Source organism: Molothrus ater, chromosome 18 (assembly GCF_012460135.2).
Source record: "Molothrus ater isolate BHLD 08-10-18 breed brown headed cowbird chromosome 18, BPBGC_Mater_1.1, whole genome shotgun sequence".
Classification (NCBI taxonomy): domain Eukaryota; kingdom Metazoa; phylum Chordata; class Aves; order Passeriformes; family Icteridae; genus Molothrus; species Molothrus ater.
This window is the reverse complement of record NC_050495.2, coordinates 5,708,966-5,734,111: the sequence shown is the minus strand read 5'-3', so window position 1 is coordinate 5,734,111 and position 25,146 is coordinate 5,708,966. Positions and strand designations below refer to the sequence as shown.

At 45.0% G+C, this 25,146-nt stretch overlaps 1 protein-coding gene across 3 annotated transcripts in view; it reads right to left on the bottom strand.

Moving 5' to 3' along the window:
* The window catches only part of ULK1 (unc-51 like autophagy activating kinase 1), a 76,319-nt gene that overhangs the window by 35,033 nt on the left and 16,140 nt on the right, over positions 1-25,146 (bottom strand). For all 3 annotated transcript variants that reach the window (XM_054516756.1, XM_054516757.1, XM_036393248.2), the window contains exons 6-11: positions 24,751-24,787; positions 17,886-18,059; positions 16,096-16,169; positions 13,829-13,930; positions 6,597-6,655; positions 2,804-2,886 (exon numbers count right to left, since the gene is read on the bottom strand). In XM_054516756.1, coding sequence (XP_054372731.1) covers positions 2,804-2,886; positions 6,597-6,655; positions 13,829-13,930; positions 16,096-16,169; positions 17,886-18,059; positions 24,751-24,787 — 529 coding nt within the window. The remainder of the gene's footprint in view (positions 1-2,803; positions 2,887-6,596; positions 6,656-13,828; positions 13,931-16,095; positions 16,170-17,885; positions 18,060-24,750; positions 24,788-25,146) is intronic.

Here is a 25,146-nt window from a genome sequence, read left to right as displayed (position 1 = left end):
AGTTAGTGTTATACAGTGATTTTTCCATGCAGCAATGGAAGCTGACTGACTGTGGTTGCATATAGAAGTGGTCAAGACTACAGGCTGGAGACTGGATGCAGGACCTGCTCATGAAATGAGGATGAGAAATTAATTGGATCCCTGGCTAATCAGGATGGTGAATCACCCTAAATATAGGGATCCAGGGGAGCTGCATTTATCACACTGCACTGCCACTCACTCCAGGGAATAGGAATGATGGACAAAAAGACTTTCACAGAGTGATCTTCCATGACAGAGACTCAAACCCATCATGCACTGAGGGCAGAAATGCATTTTTAATGGGCCAGCCCAGAACCACAGTCCAGAACTCCCTCTCTTTCACATCAAACACAACTGCTGCTTCCTCCCCTCATTATGGGAATTCATTCTACAGATCCAGGCCAAGAAAAGCTTCTGTCCTGGCTTGCTGAGCACTCTCTGCATGTTTGCCTGTCCTCACAAGTAGCCACTTCTCCCAGTTCCTTCATCTCTGATTCACTGCAGCTCTGTGCCAGAGCCCTCTCCTATCACAATCAGCAACTCAGACTTTTGGGAGTGTCAGCCATGGATCAACGCTGATTACTGAGCTCCAGCTTCTTTCCCAGAATGGATTTCCTGTTGCAACACCCAAGGTTTACAAACTTCTTCTGTAAACAGCTCCTCTTTGGGGACTGAGCTTTCCAGAACACAGTCACTGGGTTTTTTTGTTTGTCTGCTTTTTAACCTTTAACAATCCCTGTCCCCACAGCCTCTCCTCCCCACTGCTGTGCCAGGGTCCTGCAGCCAGAGAGTGCAGTGGTCTGGAGCTCAGCCCAAGGCAAGGAATGGAAATCTTTGGCAGGGAAAGCTGGCATCTCACAGATTAGATCTGTTGTGGATGGAGAACATCCCCATCCTGTGGGAGCTGCTCAGCTGCTGGGGTTTCCTGCTTCTTTTGCAGCCTGCTGCAGGAGAGGAGGGTACCATCCCTCAGCCAAGCTGACTCAACTGAGGGGGTGGAAATGATGATTTCTTTCACTTTTCCCCCACTCCTTGCTCCAAACTGCTTATTAGCTGTGCTTGCAAAGCAAAATTCAAACAACCCAGCTTGTAATCATCAGCAGGAAACTTGCAACTTGAAACCCTCCTGGTTTTCCTTTAGATAATCTCGAGATTGCAGAGAGCATCAGTTCCTGGCAGAAGAGCAGCTGGGACACACAACAAGTATATGAAGTTTCAAGCTGATGAGTTGCTGTTGTGTGGCTCAACTGAGCTCTGTGGAGGTCACTGTGACATCTCCAGGCTGAGGGTCTCAGGGAACAAGGAACAGCAGGAAACCCTCTCCTCTGGGGACATGCCAATTTATTGATAAATATGTGATTAAGGACAGGGAAAATCTCAATACTGCAAGATGTGCTGTAACTGCTGTCCAGAGTGATATCAAAAGCTACTATCTCAAATTTCCAAGTGTTAGACATGGACTCATGCACTCTACTCCCAAGAGGTACAAAACCAGCTTATATGGGCTAAAAAGGTTTGCCAGACAATTTCTGACAGCAGGGAATCAAGAACCTCAAAGACACCTTCTTTTGAAATGCACAGCAGCATGAGAGAGAGGTAGAGATCCACAGCCCAGATAAAAGATCTGCAGGGAATAACCCTGCCAGGTGATTCTATCCAAGCCAGTCTGTCAGGAGCTTCAACAACTCTTCAAAAGCTCATTCTCTCATTTCTACACTCCAGTAACCAGTCCTTGGCATTAATCACTGGATAACTATCATCAACCTCAGGTAATCCACAGTTGCTTATCCAGCTGACCATCCCCAGAATGGCTTTCCTGGTATCTCTAATCCAAAAGAATAACAAAGGGTGCAAAACAATTCCTCTTCATCACCTAGCATGTGCTGCCCAGGAGGAAACATATCTTCCTGAGCAGATAAGCAAACAAAAACCCAACAGAAAACCAACCCTCAAATCCCAGAAATATCAAGCTATTTTATCCAAGTCTGACTAAAAAAGCAGCATCCTGAACCCTCACAGGATGTGTTTGCCTTTAGATGACCTGGTCCTTTCAGTCATTCAAGGAAAGGCTCCACCTCTGTCTGCTTTCCTCTAGGGCATGGCTTTCCTAGGAGGTTCTTCAGACCTTTGAGCTCAGCTAAAACACATCTGTAAGATGCTGCCAAGTCAGAACCACTGGGCTCACAATGAATGATCTCAGTTTGGAAGGAATTAAGACAAAAGGGGAAATCCTCATGTCAGCCAAGTCAGGAGACTGAGACAAAGGCTTGGAGAGCTTGAGCCCTGAGAAGGACCAAGGCTTCCTTCCACAGAAACTGGAGAACGAGGGAAGGGTCTGCAAGCAGCTCCTGGCTCAGATTATCACAGCAAACCCTGAGAAGCAGAGGGTAGTGACTGGATTGTTGAGTAAATGAGTACAGCTTGCAGCTCTGGGAAGAAACTGTGACAGAAAAGCACAGATACACAAGACACATTTTACCTAGTAGCACACTGAACCACAGCTCAGAGAGAGGATAAAAGCAGAAGCCAGGACAGGAAATGCAAGTAACAACAAACACATGCTGAAAGTGTGCCAAGTCTCCCTGGTTTACAAAATTGTACTGAAATCAGCACTGACTTTCCAGCACATAAACTAAAACCCCAAAGATCATGCAACCCTCCAGGCACAGGTGAAATCCAGGTGTCTGGATGCTTCTCCTAGCACCAGCCAAAAGCAGAGAGGCTTCAGCAGAGCCAAAAGAACAGGGAGAGCAGCAGAGCTCCAGGTGGAAGGAGGCCTTACCGAAGTCCATGCGGTCCTTATGGTTCCGCTGCAGGAGGCCCAGCAGGAGCTGCCTCAGGTGGCTTGATGTCTCCCTGGGGATGCTAGGATTGAAAACAGCAGCAAAGTAAGAGACTGGCAGTCTACTTAAACTGCTTTTACATATTCAGGAAGGCAACTGGCAGATGCAAACTCACTCCATGCCTGCTGGGCCAGGAACAGCAGGAGCTCACTGGAGGGAGGCTGATCACTGATGTATTTATTTTGAGTTTCACTCCCTACTGCCATTGGTCGGGCTACAGCTCATCTTGCTTCAGTGGCTTCTCCCACGAGCACCTGCAGATCCTTCCCTTCATAGTGTCATCCCTCTGGTGCTCAGCTAAGCCCATTCCACTTGCAGTATTTCACACATAATAAATAAAATCACTCCTACTTGCTCTAATGGGAATAAGATCACTAGAACAAAGCAGTTTCCAAGGGGAAGCTTCCAATTATGACACTGGTGGTGAAATGTATCACCAATTACCACCATTTTATTAAGGCATTTATTTTTCAGTGCAGCTTATGTAAGACTAGCAAGTAACCTTTGTCTATGTGGTTCCTGGATATACAGTATAGATTAATCAAAGGCCACTAAGATGTGAGCAACTGCCACCTCAGCAAGCTAAAATTTGTGCAGTTATTACATCACTTTTCAGCATAGTTAGGAAGAAAATATTCTTTTCAATAGCCTTTGAAACACAAAAGAGCTGGTAAAGCACTGTGCTCTCCCTCACCCCACAAGCAGATGGGGGAGAGGCCAGGACAGCTCTTCATAACCCCTGCAGATTGAAAAATGCAGGGAATAAATGAATGGATTAAGGCAAGGAAAGCAGAGTTCAGCTCTTGCATAAGTGGATTCAGCTCTGCTGACTTGCCTCCATCCCCAGAAGTGCTGCTGGGGGCTTTGGGCTGGGGCAGAGCTCTCCTGGAGAGGCGTGGGTGGGTGCAGCTCCTCTCAGTATTAACTCTGTTTATCATGGCTGTTCCCAGCATGGCCCCCACGCTCTGCCAGGCTTTCCCCTCTCCCCATGCTGGGTCAGCTGAGGTAATGACATGTGTGCCCAGCACAGTAATTTTAGCTCTCAGTGGCTCTGCACGTGGCTCTGGCATCAGTCACTGCCCTGAGGCCAAGCCTGACCAATGCTGTGAGAAAAAACCCTTCCTTTATCATCTCCACCAACGCTCCCTGCCACAGACAGGGGTAAAACAGAAGCTCAAAAATACTGAGGGGGAAAAAAAGGGGGCTAGCTAGCAGTACCAAACTGTTCACAGAAACAGGAGATGGCAGGCAAGGTATGTGTTTGCACATTTCAGTACCATCCAGCTATTTCTCTGTGAAGCCCTAGGCCTTGCTGGGGCAGGAATTTGAACCCAGGACCAGAGAATGATGGCAAGCATCCCTCATCCTTGTTTGTACTGGAGGAGCTGCTTTTCCATGCCTGATGCTAGAATGGTTTTGTGCACCATCTCAGGCTGACACAGGAGGAGGCCACCAGGACCCTGGAAGGGATGCAGTCAGACTGAGACTCAGGTTGAGCCCCCCATCAAAGGAGGTGTCCCTTGGAAGCACATTGTGTAATGGAATAACCCAAAGACACCACAGCAAGCAGCCTCCTGAAAAATGCATTAGTGCTGGAGTCCTGCAGCCCTGCAGTGCTATCACCATCATTTATTTATCTGTGACACATAAAGCTCTCATTCAAAACAAGTCCATTTCCCAGCTATGACTTTAACCTTGGTTTTAAAGCCAAGAAACAGGCACATCAACTCATGGACTTCAAATGGCACAACACAGATGAAGAGGGTGCAGATTAACAGCCTGTTTGTCTCCTCTCACCTCCCATGTCCAAAGCATCAAGCTTTGCCACCCTTCAGTATTATTTTCTAGGACTATCTTTTTAAACATGAGCAACAAGTCTGCCTCCTTGCCCCTATGACCTGGATGTACTTTGCCATGCAAACCAGCACAATCAATGTTAATTGTTTAGATCAGCACTATCAAAATTGTGAGGCCTTTGGGCTTCTGCTGCCATGGGCTCCCCTGGATGCTCAGAAGAGCATCTCCTCACCTGGAGCAGCAGCAGTGCAGCCAGGGACTGCTTCCCCACTCCATTCCCAAGCTGAAACACCTTCCCTGGCCATGGCAAGAAGTGTGTGCCAGCCTGCATAGCCCCAAGGAAAATGAAACCAAATCCTGGCACTGCTGCAGTCTGAGAATGAGGTCTCTGGAGTAGTTTTGTGTTTCATCCTGTGCTGGCAGGGCACTCAAGGAGTTTATTCATGTTTACTCAGGAATAGCACAGATTGCAGCCCATGCAAAAGAGACAAGCTGACTTTGGAAAGAGGAAATTGCCATTTACACAAAGGCCAGGTCAGATCTGACTTCCACAGTGAGAAAAACAATCACCTTGGAGCTGAATTTTGGAGGAATTTGGTAGTTCAAAAGTGCAGATAAGTGAAAATGGCAAATGCAGACTGTGAAGGACTCAAAGGACTAATCCCTACAAGAACAGACATGCTCTCCTCTTACAGCTGAGTTCAATTTTCCCCTTCCCGGCACCATGAGCCAAACAACAGCAGGGCAGTGAGATCAACACAAGAAAACTTAGTTTTATGGATTAATTTCTCATTTAGTAAGAGGGGCCACCTTAAAGGTGAGCAGCCATGTTTTGGGCTGTGTAGCAAAAACAGAAGCTCTACTTTCTGCTCACACAGCCTGGCTCCAACTATGCAGTCACATTTTTGCTTTAAATTGTTTGGTTTTAGGTGTTTTACTCCATCACACCCTCTGGTTCAGTCCAAGTGCCCCAGAGATAATCCTGGTAGAAATTTGTGTCTTCTCCCCAAATCAAAAAAAGGAAGTAATTAAAGGGAAATTAACTGCATATCACAAGATATGCAGGTAATAATTGATAAGAGCTCCAGCTTCTTGACAGTTCCTTCCAGTTATCTCTTGGAGCTGTCTGAATTGATAAGGGAAAAGAAAAATCCATATACAGTAACCCAATGAACTTCCTGCATCTATGGCTGCATTAGCAGCTCTGCCAACTGGAGGATAACTTTCTGGTTAAAAAAGGCCATCCAGATTTTAGATACACAATCTGGAACTTCAGTCCTGTCTCTGTACCAGGCTGAGCTTTTTAGAGCCAGCATGAGCTTCTGCTTTCAAAGCTCAGAAATGAAAAGGACCACAGCAACAAAACCAAAATACCCTGACAAATCACAGCAGAGAGGTAACATACACCCTGCTGGGATGAGAGCAGCTCTCTTCCCCCTGGAAACTGCAGCAGTGTCCATTTCCAGGGAGGTGATAGTGTTTCCCCCAAGAGCAGGATGGACACAAGCAGTTGCTGCCCTGACACGTGAGAAATGGGAATGTGATCCTCAGTCAGGTGCAGCAGGTTCCAGCAGAGCTGCAGCCTGGCTGCTCACACCATCCCAGAGCTGCCTTGAGTCCCTCCCAAGGCTCTCGGCCTCAGGGCAGCCACGTGTGCAACAGGACCTCTGGCTGGCTCTTGGAATCACCAACAGCCCTAAATTTTGGCACTGTAGGAGAACAGTGCCTGCAGAGAGACAGGACACCCCAGCCCTGGCTCTCTGCTGCTGTCCGACTTCCCCTGGGCCACATCACTGCTGGCTTCAGGGATGGGCAAAGGCAGGAGGCCAAATACTTCAGTCACCTCCCCAAGTGACAAGCCAGGAGCATGCAAGGACAGGTGTAAACACAGAGTAAACAAGTGCCTACAAACATTGACACTAGAAAAATTCTTACTTGGGCATCAGCATCTTGTTTTTCTCATAGAAGAGGCGGAGATCCTGTGGGCTGCTGGCCTGTGGGGGAGAAAGAAACCAGCACATGAAGCAGTTGACAATGAAGGAAAAGGGATTAGCATCTTTATTTCACTGTAGCTTTGAAGAGCAGAGGCTCTTTTTAATTGCTGGACCAGCACAGACAATGCAGCTTGCTTTAGACTGAAAAGGCAGCCCTGTGCTGCAGTGAAAATACAATATTCCAACCTGCTGCCCTTTTGTCCCTGACCTGGTTCTGTCCTGCTCTGCCCTTCCACAGGCTGAGCTTCACTGCACTGGGCTCTGATGCTCAGGTTTGAGCTGGCCTAATAGCCTCACCCAGGAGACAAAATAATTGTAGACGTGAGGAGCCCCAAATGATGAATGGCAGCTCCTGCTGAGAACATGGATTAATGCTGCAGGGCATTTAGAAAAGGGGCAGGGAGCCTGATGATGGGCAAGGGATCTGTGAAGAGGCTAGGAACACAGAGAAACAGCAACTGAATTAGGATTTTCTACTTTAGTTCCAGGAAGCCAGAAGGTCTCAAGCCACAGCACTATTTTATTTGTGCAGTAATAAACACAGTGGGGGATGTTGATGACAAGATTCCAAATTCTGAGAGATGGGATTAAAAAAAGGTGGGGGCTAGGCACAAGAGGTTTACAGCTGAGGTTAAAAATAAAATCACCAGTAGACAAGCACAGACACATAAAAATCCCCTAATATAAATTCTCCACTTGTTTTCATGCAATGAATAATACAGGCCAGTAAATTAACCCTAGAGTCTCAAGCTTTTCTGCTTAGGCAAAGTTGCTTTATTAAAGGCAGAGCAGGCTGACTGGCACGACACAGACATGGAGACACATAAACAGGGCAGGAAGATCATAGGGATTCATCTGCAATCAATTATTAGTGCAGCAGAGTGTGTAGGAAAGTGTGAATGAGGAGGCAACAGGCAGCTTCTCCTGATGTTCAGGGCAGGCTCAAAAACCCCTTGAGCCTTCCACCTACTTCTATTTCTAAGTTAGAAGCATTTAAGGTCAATTAAGATGCTTAAAATGGCAAATCAGACAGGCCAATCTGCAGATCACTGTATGGCTGGAAAAGCAGCCACATAAGATGCTGTTTCAACACCACCTACTCCCTCTGGCTGAAGATGAAAATTTAGGATAACTGAGAGCTCAGTAAAAAAAAAAACCTCAAAAGAAACCAAAGGTAGTCTCAAAAGCTGATAGTATCAACACACTTGTGTAGTATTCATCAGGGCAGTGTTTTTTACACAGCCTTACCAACAGAAGCTATACCAAAAGAACATCAAAATTAAAGCAGAGCACCTTGTTACACAGATGCCAAACTGCATCATAATTTCCAGCTGCTGCCACTCAATTTGATTCAGGAAAACTCCATTTTACACCTTCCCCTGGCAGATCTTGGAATGTAATTACATTAATATTTGGCAAACTTTAGGGAGGCAAGCATACACACTGCACCAAATATCCTGGCCACATTGCCCAGAATGATGACAAATGTTCCTGACAGACAAAGTAAAAGGAGGGGCAGAACTCCAGCCCAGAGAGGGAAGGGCTCATTCACTTCAGAGAGATACAAGCCTTGGCTGCTTGCTCTGGTCATTTCCTGTTGCAACAGCTCAATTGTTTCACAAATACAATGAAGCTCTGATCTACTTCAAACACTGTTTTGTCAGAATTTTCCTGGCAATAAAGAGGGAGTATATTTAAAGCAGCACATATATGCAGACCAGTTCATTAGAGAAGGTTTCTAAGCACTGGCTTGGACATAAACTAAGTTCTCAATGAAGTTTTCCTCCTCTTTGTACAGATTCAAGAGATGTCCCTGTAGGGATGCTGCTCCTGCACGTTCTGCTGTCTCAGTTCCAGCCCCACTTGCCCTGCCAGGCTCCTCCCCACCCAGACCACACTCCCTCGCTTGGGCTGTGCCTGAGCCTGTGATTCAAGGCTGGCCCCAGAGCAGATTCCAGGGGAAGAGAGTCATTCCAGTGAGTGCCCAGCACAGCCAGCCATGGATCACCAATAATTTGGTAAAACCACCTGCAGCTTCATGTAACTTCATTATTAATTGACTGAGTCACACAGTTCTGCTCTCTGTAACCTCACCACTGCTCTCTTGCTGTCATACAATTCATAAAGCACTAGGACCCTCAGCCACTTTGCTCACCTCTCCTTTCAATAAATGCTGCTTCTCTAAGAAGCATGGAAAAAAAAAAACAACTCAAGTTTGTAATATAATAAAAATGTCACTTGAATTCCCTCACCTAGGAAGCTAAGAACTTAAATTGAAATCTGCCTTCAAGGCAGATACACCCTGCCCAAGAAAAACACCAGAGGCACGAAACAACCACTCCATTCAAGGCACACAGAGCCAACTTCTACCTGTGGGCCAGCACCCATCTATCAGAACCAGGGATGCAGAACAGCTCAGCTTTCCCTAGGGCCAGGAGGGCACCCCAGCAGGTCAGTGCACACCCTCAGTCCCCCTCTCATGTCACTATGAGCAGCTGCATTTTGGTTTCGTCGACCCTTTCTATATATAGAGGCAATTGGGCAAATTCAATCCTGCCACTCTGTTACTTTGTCCTGAGCAGCAGTGGAAATATGTTGAGCCAACAAAGGCATTCAGCAGAACCCTGCCAAATCCCCTTCAGTGCTGGCTGCCTGGCAGTGAATTGCATGTGAAAAGCAGGCAGGGTGGTGCTTCCAAAAGCACTCAGCAGTGGATTTGTCATGCTTGGGCCACGGCTGGACACAAAAGCCCAACATCCAGACAGAAGAGGGCCAGAGACTTTCACACCTTCCCTGTCTATCCAACACTCCATAGCAGGTGTATGGTATTGCTCTGCTCTTTGAATCCTTGCCTTGGGGATTTAGAGGTGAAGAAAGGGGACTCAGTTATGTTAAAAATAAAAAATAAATAAGTAATGTGGCTTCTAGCTCAGCAGCTCTAGGGAAAAACTTGAAAACCTACTGAAAATGCTTTCTGGTATTTTAAGACTCCCACAACTAAGTGGTTGGCATTCAGAGGACTTGAAAGCCCAAGGACCAGAAACAAGCAAACAAAAGCCCACACCCTGAATCTTTTTCTTTAGTAGTCCATGGATTTCTCTCTACTGCCAACAGAGCAGGGTAAGACCCACAAAGCACTGGGTCCAAAAGGCAGTGGTCCATTGACTACAGCAACAAGTCACTCACTGCACCCAGTCTCAGCAGAATTACCCAGCAGTTCCAGGAATTCCTGTCCCCATGAACACAGGGCACTCCAAAGGAACAGAGCTGGGAACAGAAGAGCAAGCTGCCTAACAAATATACCAGGGGTTCAAATTCTTGGCATAAAATCCAGCCTTTCCTGGTGTTCCTCAAGGCCATTTCACAACATAGCAGTTGCTGTAAGTGATACATAATCCCAGTACTTATGCAGACAGAATTAACTCAGAATTAAAGCAGTGAACTTGGTACACCAGACTTAGAAATTAATTTTTCACCTAACAGCTAGCTGGGATGAGAACATAAACAGGCAGGTTAACTCTTTCAGAGCTGCAGAAAAACTTGCGCTAATTTTCTTATCAGTTCCCTACTCTGGCTCACTCTCCCCCAGACACAGGGCACCATGTCCATAGAAAGCTCAAGATTCCTGCAAGGGCTCAGACAACCAGGTTTCAGGGTGTTTGGCAGGATCTGATGTCCCACTGCCAGAGCCAGCTCTGACACAACCTGCATGTGCTCAGTGGGGTGTCTGCTTACCAAGAGCTGCCCAGATTTAAAAGGGGTCACACAACAGAAGCTACCACCAGAAATATCAGTGTGATTCCTCCCACACAGGGAAAAAAAAAAAAAGAAGAGGAGATTGAGGTCATTTAACTAATCATATTTAAAACACCATCTGACAAGGACTAGATTGGTTTGGATTGTTTTAGACCATGTGTAAATCTTTCTTCTCTTGCCTCCAGCTTTGCTTCTGGTTGTCACTTGTTTACACAGCCAGCACCTCCTCACAGTGAGAATGGGGTCCCAAACTTTTCAATTCAGGCTATGGACAAGAGTAAACCACTACACTCCCAAGGCACTTCCCAGGTCTGGTCAGCAGGAAATGCCCTGTTCAAGTCCTGTTCTCAGTGACAGAAAAGCAGAGATGTGAGTGCAGACCACTTATTAGGCAAGGCAAATTAACAATTCCACATTAATACAGAGCTCAGCAAATCTGTTTATAGGGATTATGAATCCCATTAATCTCATCCCTATGGCAGTCTCACTGTTTTGTTTATGGCCATGTTTAATACAAAAAGCTCCTTAAGAAAGCTTCACCAGCCATCCTACCAACTGTTCACATCTGAGCATCAGCAGCTTCCTCCTTCTTTGTGTGCAGTGAGGCATGGAAGGGACAGGAATGGCTCTGGGAAATTGCCTTGGGTGACCCAGCTATAGTTAATTTTAACTCTGAGACAGCCAGAAATCACATTCATGCACATGCACATCTCTGTCTTGATTTACAAGCACTTTCAGGATTGACAGCTGCCTCAGCCTTTCCACACATTTGATCTTTTTTCCATCTAACCCATTTCCCCGAAGCCCTATTTTATTTTTAGGCAGCTCATTCCTCCTCACTGCAGATAACACTGGAGTGCTTTTAGTTTGCCTCCTCCTGAAGGTGCCTCCTTGGCTCAGGCAGTGGCACCCAAACTCAGAATGTTTCATGAGCTCCAGATTCCCATGGGAATCTCAGCTAGACAGAGAAGAGGGGCTGTCTTTGCCAGCCTGAGAGGGAAGGCACAGTGAGGATTTAGCCTGAAGAGGTTCACTCAGAAATCCAGTTCCTGGCTTCCCTGTGCAACTGGGTCTGCTGGTGGCACTATGTGGAATCTGCCTGTTTTCTTCCCACCCATTGGTAATCCCTCCCAAAAGCTCATGGTGCTCAATCACCCGGTTCCCTACCCTTCTCTTCTCCTAAAAGCTCATTCCTGCTCATGGTGTCCCAATCACCTCTGTTCCCTACCCCTCTTTTCTCCTAAAAGCCCTTTAAACACCAGCTTCTTGCCTGCTCAGTGCCCATCAGCAAATTCTTACAACACAGTCATGCCAACAAAGACAGAAAGCCAGTTAACCTTTAACCAGCTCCCCCTGGACAGGCTTCTTTCACCCTGCATCTCAAACTGGAAAGCAATTTGTGACATGCATGGCCAAAACAAATAGATGGGGCACAAAGAACCATCTGGGCTGAGCTCCTCTCTCTCCCTGATCAAACATATCCACAGCTGCTACTGCAGTCACAAACAGGGCCTGGCATTTTGTTTCCAAACACAACCTCCAAAAGAGGAAAGAGCGTGGGGAAAACTGGAATAGAGAAACCAATAACCCCCATTCCCAGCCCAACAGATGTTTATGGGACAGAGTTATCTAATGAGGCAGGCACAAAACCAGGTCAGGAACTGCTGGGCAGGGACTGAAGTGTCCTTTCACTGCCCACTCCAAGGCAGGGCATTGCCATGCCTCCATCAGAGACAAAGAACCCCTATGACAAAGTCACCACATTAAATAGTAATTAAATCATTTGAATGAGTAGGTATCAAAGTGCCTTTAATAACTAAAAGGCACCAAGACACAAGGGAGAATCTGTGCCAGGCTCTCCTATGCATGCAGTCAGAGCTTGCTTTCTCCTCCCCTCCATTTTCTTCTTAACACACAAATATTTATTTTCTTTCATCCTAACAGTCCTTTTCTCCTCTCAAACAAAGATACCAGCACTGATGACAAGGGGATGCAGCCATTAAACAGAAGCCATTCAGAAGTTTCAGTGCATTTTGCAGGGGTTTATAAAAAAAGTAACATGCAAAGGAAATGAAGTCTTGCTCTAAATACAGAGGAAGCTGGTGGACAGAATATAAAGCATTGGAGTGGAAGATTCTTATAGCAGCAGGGAAAAAATTACCCTGAAGGAAAAAAGTGTTCTTGGCTTTAGACAAAACCAAAACATACCATTAGTTTACTCCTGCATTTGCCCACTCTTTCCTGCAACAGACTCAGAACTCACTTTATCCTCCCTGATGATGTAACTGCATAAACATTCCAGGTCTTGTGTGAAATCCTAAAGAGCTGTGGAACTAAAGCTCATAAAGTCCTTCACTTCATGAAATTTGCCTCTGACTTTCTTTTGTGCTATTTGTTTTAGTTTCCTTTTTATTCATTTTTGGGGGTTTTTTTTTGGATTTTTCTCATTTTGTTTAGTTAGGGAATCAGGAAAAAGATATGTCAGGACATAAGAGAGGACCAGAAAGGAAGGGGGAAAAAAATCTGACAAAAACAATACTTTGAAAGAGTAATTTCAAGGGAGAATCTGCTGATCTCACTCAGAGATGGAAGAAGTAAAGTAGCACACAGTGTTGCTAACAAAAAAAATACACTGAGTCTATATGAATTCCAGCTATGGATGATGAAAAATATGTGAAGTAATTCTGAAGCAACAGGAGTAAGGCTGTGGTGAATTCTCCACCATTCAAAAAAAAAAAAAAATCAGAGAATGCTGTTCACAAAGGATATGCTGCAGCTCATCCAGAAGTTATGGCATTAAGTACAGGGTGGAGCTTTACAGGGCTGTGTTATATTTGGAGGGGTTTGGATCTGATGAACATAAACATTTCAGGCTGGAAGAGACTGCTGTGAGATGACAGATAAGAACCTTTTGATATTATCCTACTTAACTGCTCTGAAAACCAAGTTGATTTAGCTGCAATACACTACTTAGCACCAAATCATCCTGAACATTAACTTGCAATTACAATCTTTCTTATAGTCCTTCTATATCCAACAGAATTATAACTATAAATTATACACTGACTACAGTTGTAAATAGAAACTGATTTCCTAAGTGTAGGCCTAAAAAAGCCCCACTGCTTTAACTGATTCATGGTAATTTTCTTAGTAAGTGACCCTTCTTAAGCTCCTATAACTGGGAAATACATTTTAATGAGAGGCAGCCCAGAGAACAGTCATATTCTAGTAACACAACCAGAATTACAACATATAAAGCACAACACTGGCAAGGTGTTAGCCAGACCTTCATGGGGCTGGATCTATGGGAGTTGATATTAGAGATGACAGAAGCCTTAGAGTAACCAGATTAGCAGGAAAAAATAAGAGATTAAAAAAGTAGGAGAGAGTCATAAACATCAAATCTAAGCAACTCACCTGAAAGGGAGCCTTTCCTGTTAGACACTGATAAATGATGGTTCCTATACTCCAGAGATCAGCTTTGGCATCATAGTGTTGGGACATAATGACTTCTGGTGCCTTTTGGGGGAGAAAAGAGAAATTTCTTTTATAAAAGGAATAGTTTTGGTGGTTTGGTTTTTTGTTTGGTTTTTTTTTTTAAGCAACTCCAAGAGATAAGTCACTATTATGCTAAAAAACCTCTTGAGCTAGATTCCCCAATAACCATGAAAGATTGACTCCCAATAAGACTGTAACACTACATTGAAAGGGCCACTTCCCTATTTAAGTGAGGGAAGCATAGACTTTCATTCAGAAGACAAAAATATATCCTAATATTGTGTATTTTGGGAAACTCAGTACTTCCCCTTCTCCCAGTGTACCATTTTCTGCTGAATCCACCAGAAGAAACCCCACTGAAATCACAAACAGATCTCCTCAACCAAAGCAAGGAGAAAGATCCAGAGCAGCAAAGGCTTCCACTGCACAGGTAAACTCCAGCCTCCATCCTGAGCTGCACCACTTGGGCACTTCCCTCATTTAGCCCAAGATGGCAGCACATTAATTCAGCTCCAGGGCCTGGTGCCAAGGTCACAGTTTGGGTTCAAAGGCAGTGTTCCAGTCCAACAGCTTGAGCCCTGCTGTGCCTCAGACTCTGGTTTCTAATCCCACATTGTGCCCTCAGCTGCTCCCTCCCAAAGCTGGAGACAGTGCAAGCCCCCAGCGCCCCTGGCTCAGCAGGCAGAGCCTCAGGAGCAGCAGCAGAGGAGGGACAGGAGGCCAGGCTGGCTAATCCCTCGTGTTTGTAACTACAGATGTCATTGCACTGCTGCCAGCATGGAACAGGATCAATTTTTCAGCTCTGTTAGAAGTAAAGGCCACACGTAATGGAAAAAAAAAAATGGCAACAAGTAAATTGTGGACAGGAGCTTGTCTGTCCCTAAGGGAAGGAGGCAGGACACCAAAAAAAGCCAAAGCAGCAGGACAAGAACTGCACAAGGAGGTTTCAAGTCTTGCCATGGCATAGTTCATACTGGGGTTCAGACAGAAAGCTCCTTTTGTAGGGGTAAAATACCATTCTGGTTTTTTTTTAGAGAGCAAAACGACATAAAGCAGCAATAGGCTGTGAGCTAAAGCAGGGAATAAAGTCCTGCCTTGCCAGCAGATGCTCCCAGGGCTCCTGCACAAGACCTACAATAGCAGTAGGCAAAGACTTCAAAATGCTCCCTAAATCCCAACTGAACCCTCCCTTCCATCTTCCTTCAAACCCATCAATAAACAGAGAACAATATGAAACATTGAGATTTCTTGTAACATCCAGTGTTGTTTAAAATAAAAATAAAAAACAAATAGAAAAAACCATCATCACAAGTTTCCTCCAGCCCTTTCAGAAAATAAGCTGGGTGTTTTCAATTACTTTCACAAGGGACTCTGAAAGAAAAAGTATCACTAAAAATAGACAACTCAGGAAACTCTCACAGGAGAGGAGAGTTACATCATCTTCACATATAGCATAGCTCAAATAAACATCAGGCTTCAAATAAGGGAGACAGAGGAAGTGTGTTTTGCTTGAGGTAGTTCTGTGGAGCAGGGTACCAAATGCACTAGGCCTGAGCAGTGCAGCACAGTCCAGCCTAACTCTGCCCAAACACTACAGACAAAAAACTTAAGAGTGGATTAGACAGTGTTGAATGGATTAGACAGTGTTTGAAATGAGGTGCCCTTTACCCCAGGGAACCTGTAAAAACCTCAACCTAAATTGACTCACATCATCTTTTTACTTTGAGCTCAGACACCCACGTCCCCAGGAACTATTACAAGTCTGGTTATGACATTTTTATTTCTGTCTGGTTTTCTCATTTTTCCTTGCACTGACTTGATGTGACACCGAGACCTTGACTGCTGCCACGAGCACAAATAAGAGATCACCTCATCACAACCTGATCCCAGAGTGCAAAGTACAAAGAGGGTAAAAGGGATCAGTTTGGTTTCTTACACCCATCAGTTTCAGAGTCTAAGCAGCCATCCTGAAAGCATGGTTTATCCACATCTCACCTGGAAGTTACATGACAGCACAGGCACCTGCTGTCTGACATTACCAGCAGCCAGAACGTCAGGAATGTGCTGGTTTCAGGCAAGTAAACAAAATTTCACCTCTGGGGGAAAGACTAGATAAAAACAAAGCCTTGCTTTTGGGGAGCAAAGCAAGAACAACACAGAAAATCCTCTAGAAAAATTACACTTACCATGTACATGGGTGAGCCACACAATGTTGCTGCCATCATATTGTTCTGCAGGTACCGGGCAAACCCAAAGTCAGCTGCAAAGAGAAACAGAGGTAGGTCAGGAGCAGACACCAGCTCTGGAGAGCCTGCATCTTCTCCAGTTCATTCTTCCTACTTTACCTTCACTTCCCATCAATTTTTGCAACCTCTATCCCATCTTAGCAAGACTTTGACAGCTCTTCTTGAGCAGGAGCATCCTTGTGCTAGTTATTAATGCACAGTACAGACACTACAAAAGGACAGAGCAAGGCCCAACAGTACTCAGATGAACAAACTCCCATCCCTCTTTCAGGGATCAGAACCCATTTGCCTGCACTCTGAAATGTCAGCTGGGAAGGCTCTCCTGACTTCAGTGAGAATGTGCCAGTTCAAAACCAGCCAGTTCATCTGCTGCTGCCTCAGCCTTTCATTTGGGGAACTGAAAGTTGCCTTCCATTGAAAAGGCTGCAATGTGAAACACATTCAGGAGGAACCTCTACTCACCATAACCACATTTCTAGACCAGCCCTACCAAAATGAGGCTTGTTCTGTTCCTTTAGAAGAGTACCAACTGTGCTAACCCCAGCACTAGGACAGATAACTGAGCCACAGTTCATTAAGCAAGTAGAAGAGCCAGGAACAAGGAATACCAAGAGGAATTACCTCTGCAGGTTACTGGGCATCTGATCATATGACACTGAGATGTTCTCTCAAGGTTACCAGATATTTCAAGCTAGGACATTGACACAGCTGTTTACACTGTCATCTGTCACTACTGAACTGGTACAGCCAGGCTCTCCCTGGACCATGTACTCCTCAGGGAGCACAAGGAGGGTTGCAGGTTACATCACACCCAGAGCAGTTGTGCCCACAGCCCTCCTGCCTGTTTGCAGCTCCCAATCCCTTCCTTACACATATTAACTCTGCACTTGACAAAAAACAAAACAAAAAAACCACATCAAAATGCTTCAGTCGAACAAGCAGCAACATTTCAAACTTTTCCACTGGAAATCATTTCCCAGCTGAAGGAAAGCACTAACACTTTCTCCACAGCACAGGGTTAAGGTGAGGAACAGTTTTACCTAACTGGTGTCAGCTTCAGCTCTGAGCTGTAACATAACCAAAAGCCCACATGTGAGGGTGTTGTCATCTTATTTTTGAGAGACTGCAGGGAATATGTGCTCTGTAACTGGATTTCTGGAGCACTCATCCCAACTACTGTCCATCTGTGCCATTTGCCTAATGTGCAGAATGTGAATTTCTTCAAGATGCAGCTGAGAAGCCAGTCTCTGGTTCAGACTGAGAAAACTCCCACTTTTGGGTCTGCCTGACAACCCACTCTGAGGCAAGCCAAGAGAGCAACTAGTGTCACGTCTTCAGACAACAACATTTAACCTCAATAGAAGCTGAAGACAAAAGTCACATCTTCTGCTTATTTCCTGGTAAGCCTGGAGATTACAAGCCAATTAGGGCAGGCTGGTGTTTGTTTTTACTGAGGGTGGCACCTTTCAACTGAGAGCAGAGCAAGGCCTGCCCAATTCCTTTGTGTCAAATCTGTGTCCTGGCAGAGCAGAAAGCTTTTGCTGCTATTGCCTGCAGGCAGCAGAAGGCTGCATTTACCAGAGGAGCTAAGAATGAGAAACATTACGGTGTTTTTAAAGTGGAGAAAAGCTTTTCTCCTCCTAGACAGCTCTCCAAAGTAAGATGGAGGTTTCCCTGTGTCCATCACCAAACTCCTGAGTGGTCAGGCTGACCTTGGAGTGGCTCCTTACCGATCTTAATGCGAATGTTGTTGGGATTTGATTTCCTGCCCCCAGCATAGGAAAGGAGAATATTCTGGGGCTTCAAGTCCCGATGGATGATGCCCTTGCTGTGCAGCATTTTCATGGCACCTGCTATCTGCTGGAGGAAGAGCCTGATGGTGTCTTCACTAAGTGTCCGCATAGCTGGCAAGGAGGAAAGAAAAACAACCACAGATGAAAAACTTACAGTGCCAGTTCTCTGAGGAGCCCACAGGGCAGTGTCTCACAGCAATTAACTCTAATTTGTCATTTTATTCCCACATATGATGTATTTTCCCCACACACCATTTCTGAATGATTCCTACAGGCAACAAGGGAGAGCATTTGCATTCCCAGCTTATTCTGTGGTCAGGGCTGTTTTCAGCCCCGAGTCCCTCATGGTGAACTCAGGCCAGCCCTGGGTGCTGAATCTGGGTCATTAACTGTGTCCAAAAGTGGCATCTGGTGAGGTTTAGGGCTTCCCTCAGCAAGGGCTGCCAGGCAGATCCAGGCAAGCACCAGGCAGGGCTGTGGCTACCTGTGAGTTATGGTCAGCAGCTGGATACCCAAGGTCAGAGCTTTATCACAAAGACTAGGTCTAAAGGTGGAGCTAAGAGGAAAGGCAATTGGGACCAGGGTTTAAGCCTGAAAGAGTCATTAAGGCTCATGCTGGACCTTGGAAGGGTTGATAGGTTAAATTCACAGTAGGTTAGGGCACATGGCCAGCAGGGAACTGTACCTTTAGGTTATGAATCCAAGTCTAGGCCTAACCCTTGTGCATCATCACCCAACCAAACCAGAAATCTAATCCCAAACCCCGTGTTTGGGTGAACCACAGTTCAGTACTTGACAAAAGACCTTACCAAATGACCCCTGCAAACCATCACCTGCCACCCTCCACCCACAGATACAGCAAGCATGTCTCAAAATATTTTCACAAGTCAAGTTTTTTAAAAGAATGTATTAGTGATCAAAATCTGCAAATATAGAAGCTCTGGAGTGGCCTCTCCTGAGATACAGGCTTCCCAGGGACCATGGTGTGAAAATAAACATTGAAGGGATTAAAATAATTTTCAACTGGCTCTTCTAATCAGAGCAGTGCAACATCAGCTCTCGTTATTTTAAGAACTACACGTATGAAACTCTCGCCAAAGCTGGGAACAGCCTGCTGAACAAACCCCAGGATCAACAGCGCTACCAGCCTGCCTCCTTGTCAGTCACTGAGCAAGTCAGGCTTCAAGCAAGCACCATTCCAGCTGAATAAAATAATTTCTTTTGTAAAAGGTCCCTGTAAATTACTTGGGACTTCATTAGAGCTCTTCCAGCTGTTCTCTAGTAAGACACTAAAACAGGCTGGCAGGAGCTTCAAAACATCACTCTAGCCAGTCTGCTATAAGGGAGGAATCCTTATGAAAACACAGCTGAGGCTGCACACAGCTTTAACACAACACAGGAAATTAAAAATCTAACTTGTAAAATACATGGATGGGAAGCAGCAAGGGACACAGATAAGTTAAGCAGCGCTTAGAATAGAAAATAAACTCCCACCACTCCCAAGCCTCACTGGTCTAGGAGGCACAAGCACAGCTAAAGTGTCACCATGGCTATCAGGTGGTCCTGGCCTCGCAACACGTGAGAGCAGTGCACATGTACATAAAGTTTCTCTCCCCTCACTGAGCCTTTTTCCCCATGAACTGGCACTCAGCTGGAGTTCACGAGACTCCTCTCCCAGAAGGGGAGATTCTGTGAAGGGATTTTAAGGATACTAAGAGGCAGCTCAGATGCAAGTCTTCAAAACACACTTGCATCTTCTAAAGAAAGCACTGCCTCATCTTTAACAAAGCTCTCCCCAACCTCCTGCTGAAGTATCACTGTGTACTCAGTCCCATACCATTTTCTGTCTATTAAAAGTCCAGCATGTCTTAGCTGTGCTCTATATTCTCTCCAACAAAAGGGCTCTGTAGTATTTCTGCAATTTGTACTCAAGGAAATCTATACAGGAATGGTTAAAACACGATCTTTCAACAAAACAGCAGGAATTCAAAAGTTGTTTTTTCCCAATTCAGCTCAGGCCCAGGAAAGGACAGGCTGATCACCCTCCTCCAAACATGAAGCAAGACTTGAAACCTGATAATTGTTATTATTAAGGCAGCAGGCAATTACCAGCTCCTGGCTAAACACACTCAGCCTCTAGCAGAGGAACTGTGGAGAGCCTTGTCCTGACCTGCAGTCCCAGGAGCGTGCCACAGCTTTGAGGCGTTCCCTCTGCTGCAGATAATTTGGGGGCTATAAGGATAACACAGCACCAGCCACAGCCCTCAGCAAACCAGCTGAGCCTCCCTGATGGGAATTCTAACTCTTCATAATACTGAAAACAACAACATTGCTACCAAGATCACAAAAATCCATTCATCCATAGAAAATAGGGCTCCTAATCTACCTGTTCCTGCAGAATTTAAGCATTTCCACTTCACAGAGGTCCATACAAAGTTCTCAGCCCTGTAAAAGAACTGTTTTCCTGGCACACAGAATCTAAACTGGTGTCATGAGCCTGTGCAGACATATTCCCACAGTGCCACTGCAGTAGCAGTGTGGAGCTACCATTGCAGGGCTGCAAAATCAGACAGAAGTCTGCTGGATCCTCTGGCAGCATTAAATCTCACAAATCCAGGCAGGAAGGCAGGACTGGGAAATTGAGGCTCTGCCCTCAGGAACAGAGAAAGGACAGTCAGTTCCTTGGGGAGAGCAGGGGCAATACCCTTTTACCTCTCCCCATTAACAAACAGGCTGTAACACTGGAAAACAAAACTCCTTATCTCTCATCCTCAGCCCATCAGTCTACTGTGGGACAGCAGCAATCTGCAACTGAAGGACAGAAACATAAATACAACTGACATTTGCAATGACTGCACAATACTGGCCTGCAAAATCCTCCCAGACCAGCTACCAACAGCAGAGGGAATGAGAAGATACAGAAAACTTATTCAATTTAGGTGCCATCAAAAAAACAAAACAAACAAAAAAAAAACCCCAAAAACAAACAAACAAACAAAAAGGTGAGAACAAAACAACTCTCTTCCCTTGCTACATCTCAAACAGGGAACTTGTAAGTCTGTCCCTGTAAAAAGGGGATATTCTCATCTTCACCAGAAAACTGCTGGCAAAATACTAATCCTGCATTAAAGTCTGGGTATCCCTGTGGATGTCTGTGGTGAGCAAGACATTCTTGCAGAGGATGCTGTTTCACAAGCCCTACTCTGCCCTTACTGAGAAGCAATAATATCCCTGTGTTTATTTTCATGGGCTCCACTTCAGTGATGAGGCACTCTTACTGCCTTGGACTGCTCAGGTCAGTAGATCAGAGAAAATATTTACTCTGGGTCACTGTGGGGCCCACATGCCTTGAGCTCTAAAGGCAGAGAAAAAGGATGAAGCCACCTAAGAAGTGCCCTGGTCAGCCTGTTCTGAGAAGTTCAGCCTGGAAACTGCAGTAAACAGCCCCTGTCAGCTGATCCAGGAGTAGATGTACTGCAGTGCACCCACTGACGCCGGGTTACATCATCATTGTGGAAAAGTTATTTAGGAAAAAGAACATCTCCTCTTACCCACAGGTGTCACAAGTATCTCTAACATGGGCCCAATCCAAGTCACACTGAAGTCTGAGACCAAGCTGACTTGTTTGGGGCCTGGCTTTGAACCTATCCCATCTACCCAAGGTCAGTGACACAGATTCACTCTCCTGTGGATCTTCTGTACAAGCCAGAAGACTTATTCCAGGTATATCTGTGATAGGACCAGACCTTCTTAATTACCTGGCTGTAGAGGGAGGAAAGCTACAGAGCAATGCTTCACACCTCTGGTTTGCAACAGGGTCCCTTCACCACTTGGGATGGACTAGAAATATCAAAGCTCCCTGCATGTGTCATGGTCAAACCAAGAAACTCCCTGTTATGATATGAAAGCAACAGCTTTAAGAAAGGTCACAAATATGCTCTTATGAAGTGCCCATAACAGCCTGTGCCAATGGCAACTCACAGAAATTAAGAAGGAATTTCAGCCCAGCCTGCTCCTGAGTCCCTGAGGACACAATTCCAGCTATTCCTGTACAGAAGCTGGTCACTGCTGTAACACCTCCCCCAGCTCCAGCACACAGCACAGACCTGCCACTCTCAGCTCAACTCACAATGGCCTCCACTGAAAGCAACTTCTAGAGATCTCCCAGAAGGGAAATTGCACTGGATCTCTCAAGGACACCACCACCACCACCACCTCAGAGCACACAGAGCCTTGGGCTGTACCAGAGATGGATAGGGCTGCCCAACACCATAAAACCCAGCCAGACACACACAGAGTGCACTGCAACGTGCACCTGTGCACGTCCTCCAGTCATGAAGACAAGGAGAATTGGAGTGCCTTTGGATTCAGCATGGAATTACTAGATTGCCTAATGCCTGTAATTAGAGGGCAGAATGGATCTGGAAGCTTACAAGCAACTCGTTCAATGAGAACCAGGGGATTTGTATGTGCTGCTTGCTTAAGTGTTACAGGAACTACCAGCACAAATGTCTGAGGAGCCAGTGGGAAAGTAGATGTTGCAATTAAACACCATCACACAATTATCAAAATAACTGAAGCAGCACAATAACCACTCAATAGAGATGAGCCTCCTGATTACCAGTCTAATACTGAAGAAATCTAAACTTTCCATGATGAGTTTTCAGTGAAAAATCACTCCTGTCAAAAGCACCCTGGGTGCCTGCAGAAGCTGGAAGAGGAGATAGCCCACAGGAGCATGTGGTGGGATGCAGAAATCTGACATTTATCTAAGCTCTGGGATCTGGCAGTGATGGGAGTGACTAAACCTTCTTGCTGCAGTCCCTTCCTGACTCCTCCCTTGGAAATTGGTGCCTGCTGGGTTCTCTTCACTGGCAACCAGCACACAAGTGCTAAGAGTTAAAACAAAACTAAGCACCAACTTCCCAGTCACAACAATCTTTACAGTTGCCAAACCAAAATATTTTATTGGTAAAAACAGAGCTAAAGGTTAACTTTCTAACATGAACTCAGGCAAAGAAAGATCAAGTCTTGCACCAGGTAAACCTCAAACAAACCAAACTGGGGTAAAACTGAATTTTATTTGGAAAACACAATTCATTGTCACTTTCTCAAACTAGCCACCAACTTCTTGAGTAAGTAACCTCCTGAACCAGGAAGTGAACTGTATTAAAGCCTAACTAATTGCATGCTTCACTTTTTTCTTGAGGGTTTTTTTGGGGGGAAGAGGGTGGCAGAAGGGAAAACAACAATGTACACACAGAAGTAGTAGTACAGACCAGATGATTTCCTGTAAATCCTTGTTTCTGTTATTTGTTTCTATAATTTCTTGTTTGCACACATGTTTTGCCAATGAGAGTGCACAGCCCACTGCTTTAAGATCAAGGTTCATTTCATGTGCATGAAAGCTAAAAAATTTAGCTTTCAAAGCCCATGCAGTGGTAAAACTGAAGTTTTGCTATTTTTTAAAAGCATTTGATTTATAAAATTTGCATTTGCAATCAGAAAGAACAAGAAGGTACCAAATACAAAACCATCCTCCACTGGTGTTCATAAGAACATTCTACCACCACTAAAGATCTAAAAAGAGCACAGCAATACCCAACAGATGCAAAACATATCTAAGACAAAGCACACTAAACCTGGATTTTAAAAAACAAATGCCTGTCACTTCTATCTCACCCACACTTTAAACAAACAAAGCATATCAAAGACAGAATATTCTTTTTCCTTCAAGTACTAAACCCTTTCTGAAAATTCAAGTCCACCATTATAATTCATTACCCTGTAGGAAGAGTGTGGCATGCTAGCATCAAGACCCAAATTATTATTCTAGGGACACCAACACTAGCTGTAGGGCAAATGTAAATTTATCTTTTAATCCTTCAATTTTTGCCATTTCCAGGCATCACATACCTCAATAAGGAGCCTGAAGTATTATCCAGCTGACTAGCTTTTAATTTGAACAATGTGAACCAACTTTGTTTAACCATGACCCAGAGCCACACATGAAATGAGATTAAAGTTGTCTTTTCACATTTAGTAATCTTCTAGTTAACATGCAAAACAACCAGAAAGCTACTTTAAGGGAAAAAACAAAGTCAGGGGGAAAAAAAATAGAAGGGCTGTATCTGGGTGCAGCCAAATATATTGTTAAACATTTTATCCTCCTACCTGTCCTAGGTACTGAGGTGCAAGGTGATTTTCACAAACCAGGGTCCTGTACCTGTGCTGCACTGAAAAATACCTTGAGGGGTTGCCTGAGTCCCAGCAGTCCAGCTGGATGACCTGTAAAGCATTTGGCTTGATGGCAAAGACAGCCCTGAGTCTCACCAAAAGGTTCCTTCAAGGCACCATGGTCCCAGATACTTGTGCTACACTCTCCAGAAGACCCCAAAATTAATGGGGTCACCCTCACAGCACTACTGGCTACACCACAGTCATCCACAATATGCTGAAACAGGAAATTTTTTCTGCCCTAGATGTGGGAACACCTTAGGGGTAACTTAGAGAATATACTCTTGGCATCTTATTCTAATCCAACACTACAGAACTGCAAGGCTTCAGTATAAACAGCTTTTTTCCAGTCACCAAGAAAACACAAACTGTGTCCCTAGTAGTGCTGGAATATGGTTAACCTATAAGGCCATTGTAACTAAAATATTTAGCTTCTGACAACAGTCACTACTGACCTACATAGAAAGGACTACAAGACCACTTTTTATTGTCATGTTTTCTCAGTTTTCCAAAGATTATGAAGGGTGACCCTCCCAGAGGATATTCTCCATTCTGCTGTACTTACTGTGAAGGTAGTCTGCCAGGTCACCACCATTACAGTACTGCAAACAGAAGAGAAAGCTCAGTTAATACAGGCCAAATCAAAGATTAACAAGAAAAACAGTAAACTTCAGGAGGGTGGCAGGTTTATCACAGTATTTAAACATAAATAATTACACATGTCAAAATACATATTCAGAAGTTGGGAAGGAAGACCCCATTCCTCTGAGTTCCTCTCCTATTTCTCCTAAATGTTATGTTGCATGATGATACACCAGCATCACCAGCATCATCCATGTTCAAGCACTTCAGAGAGAAAGGCAGAGCCAGAACAAAGCAGAGAGGTCAGCCCTGGAGACAGCAGCAGAAAGCTGTTTGAGGAAAGCCTGGGAGTGGACACAGCTGAAAACTGAAACTCCTC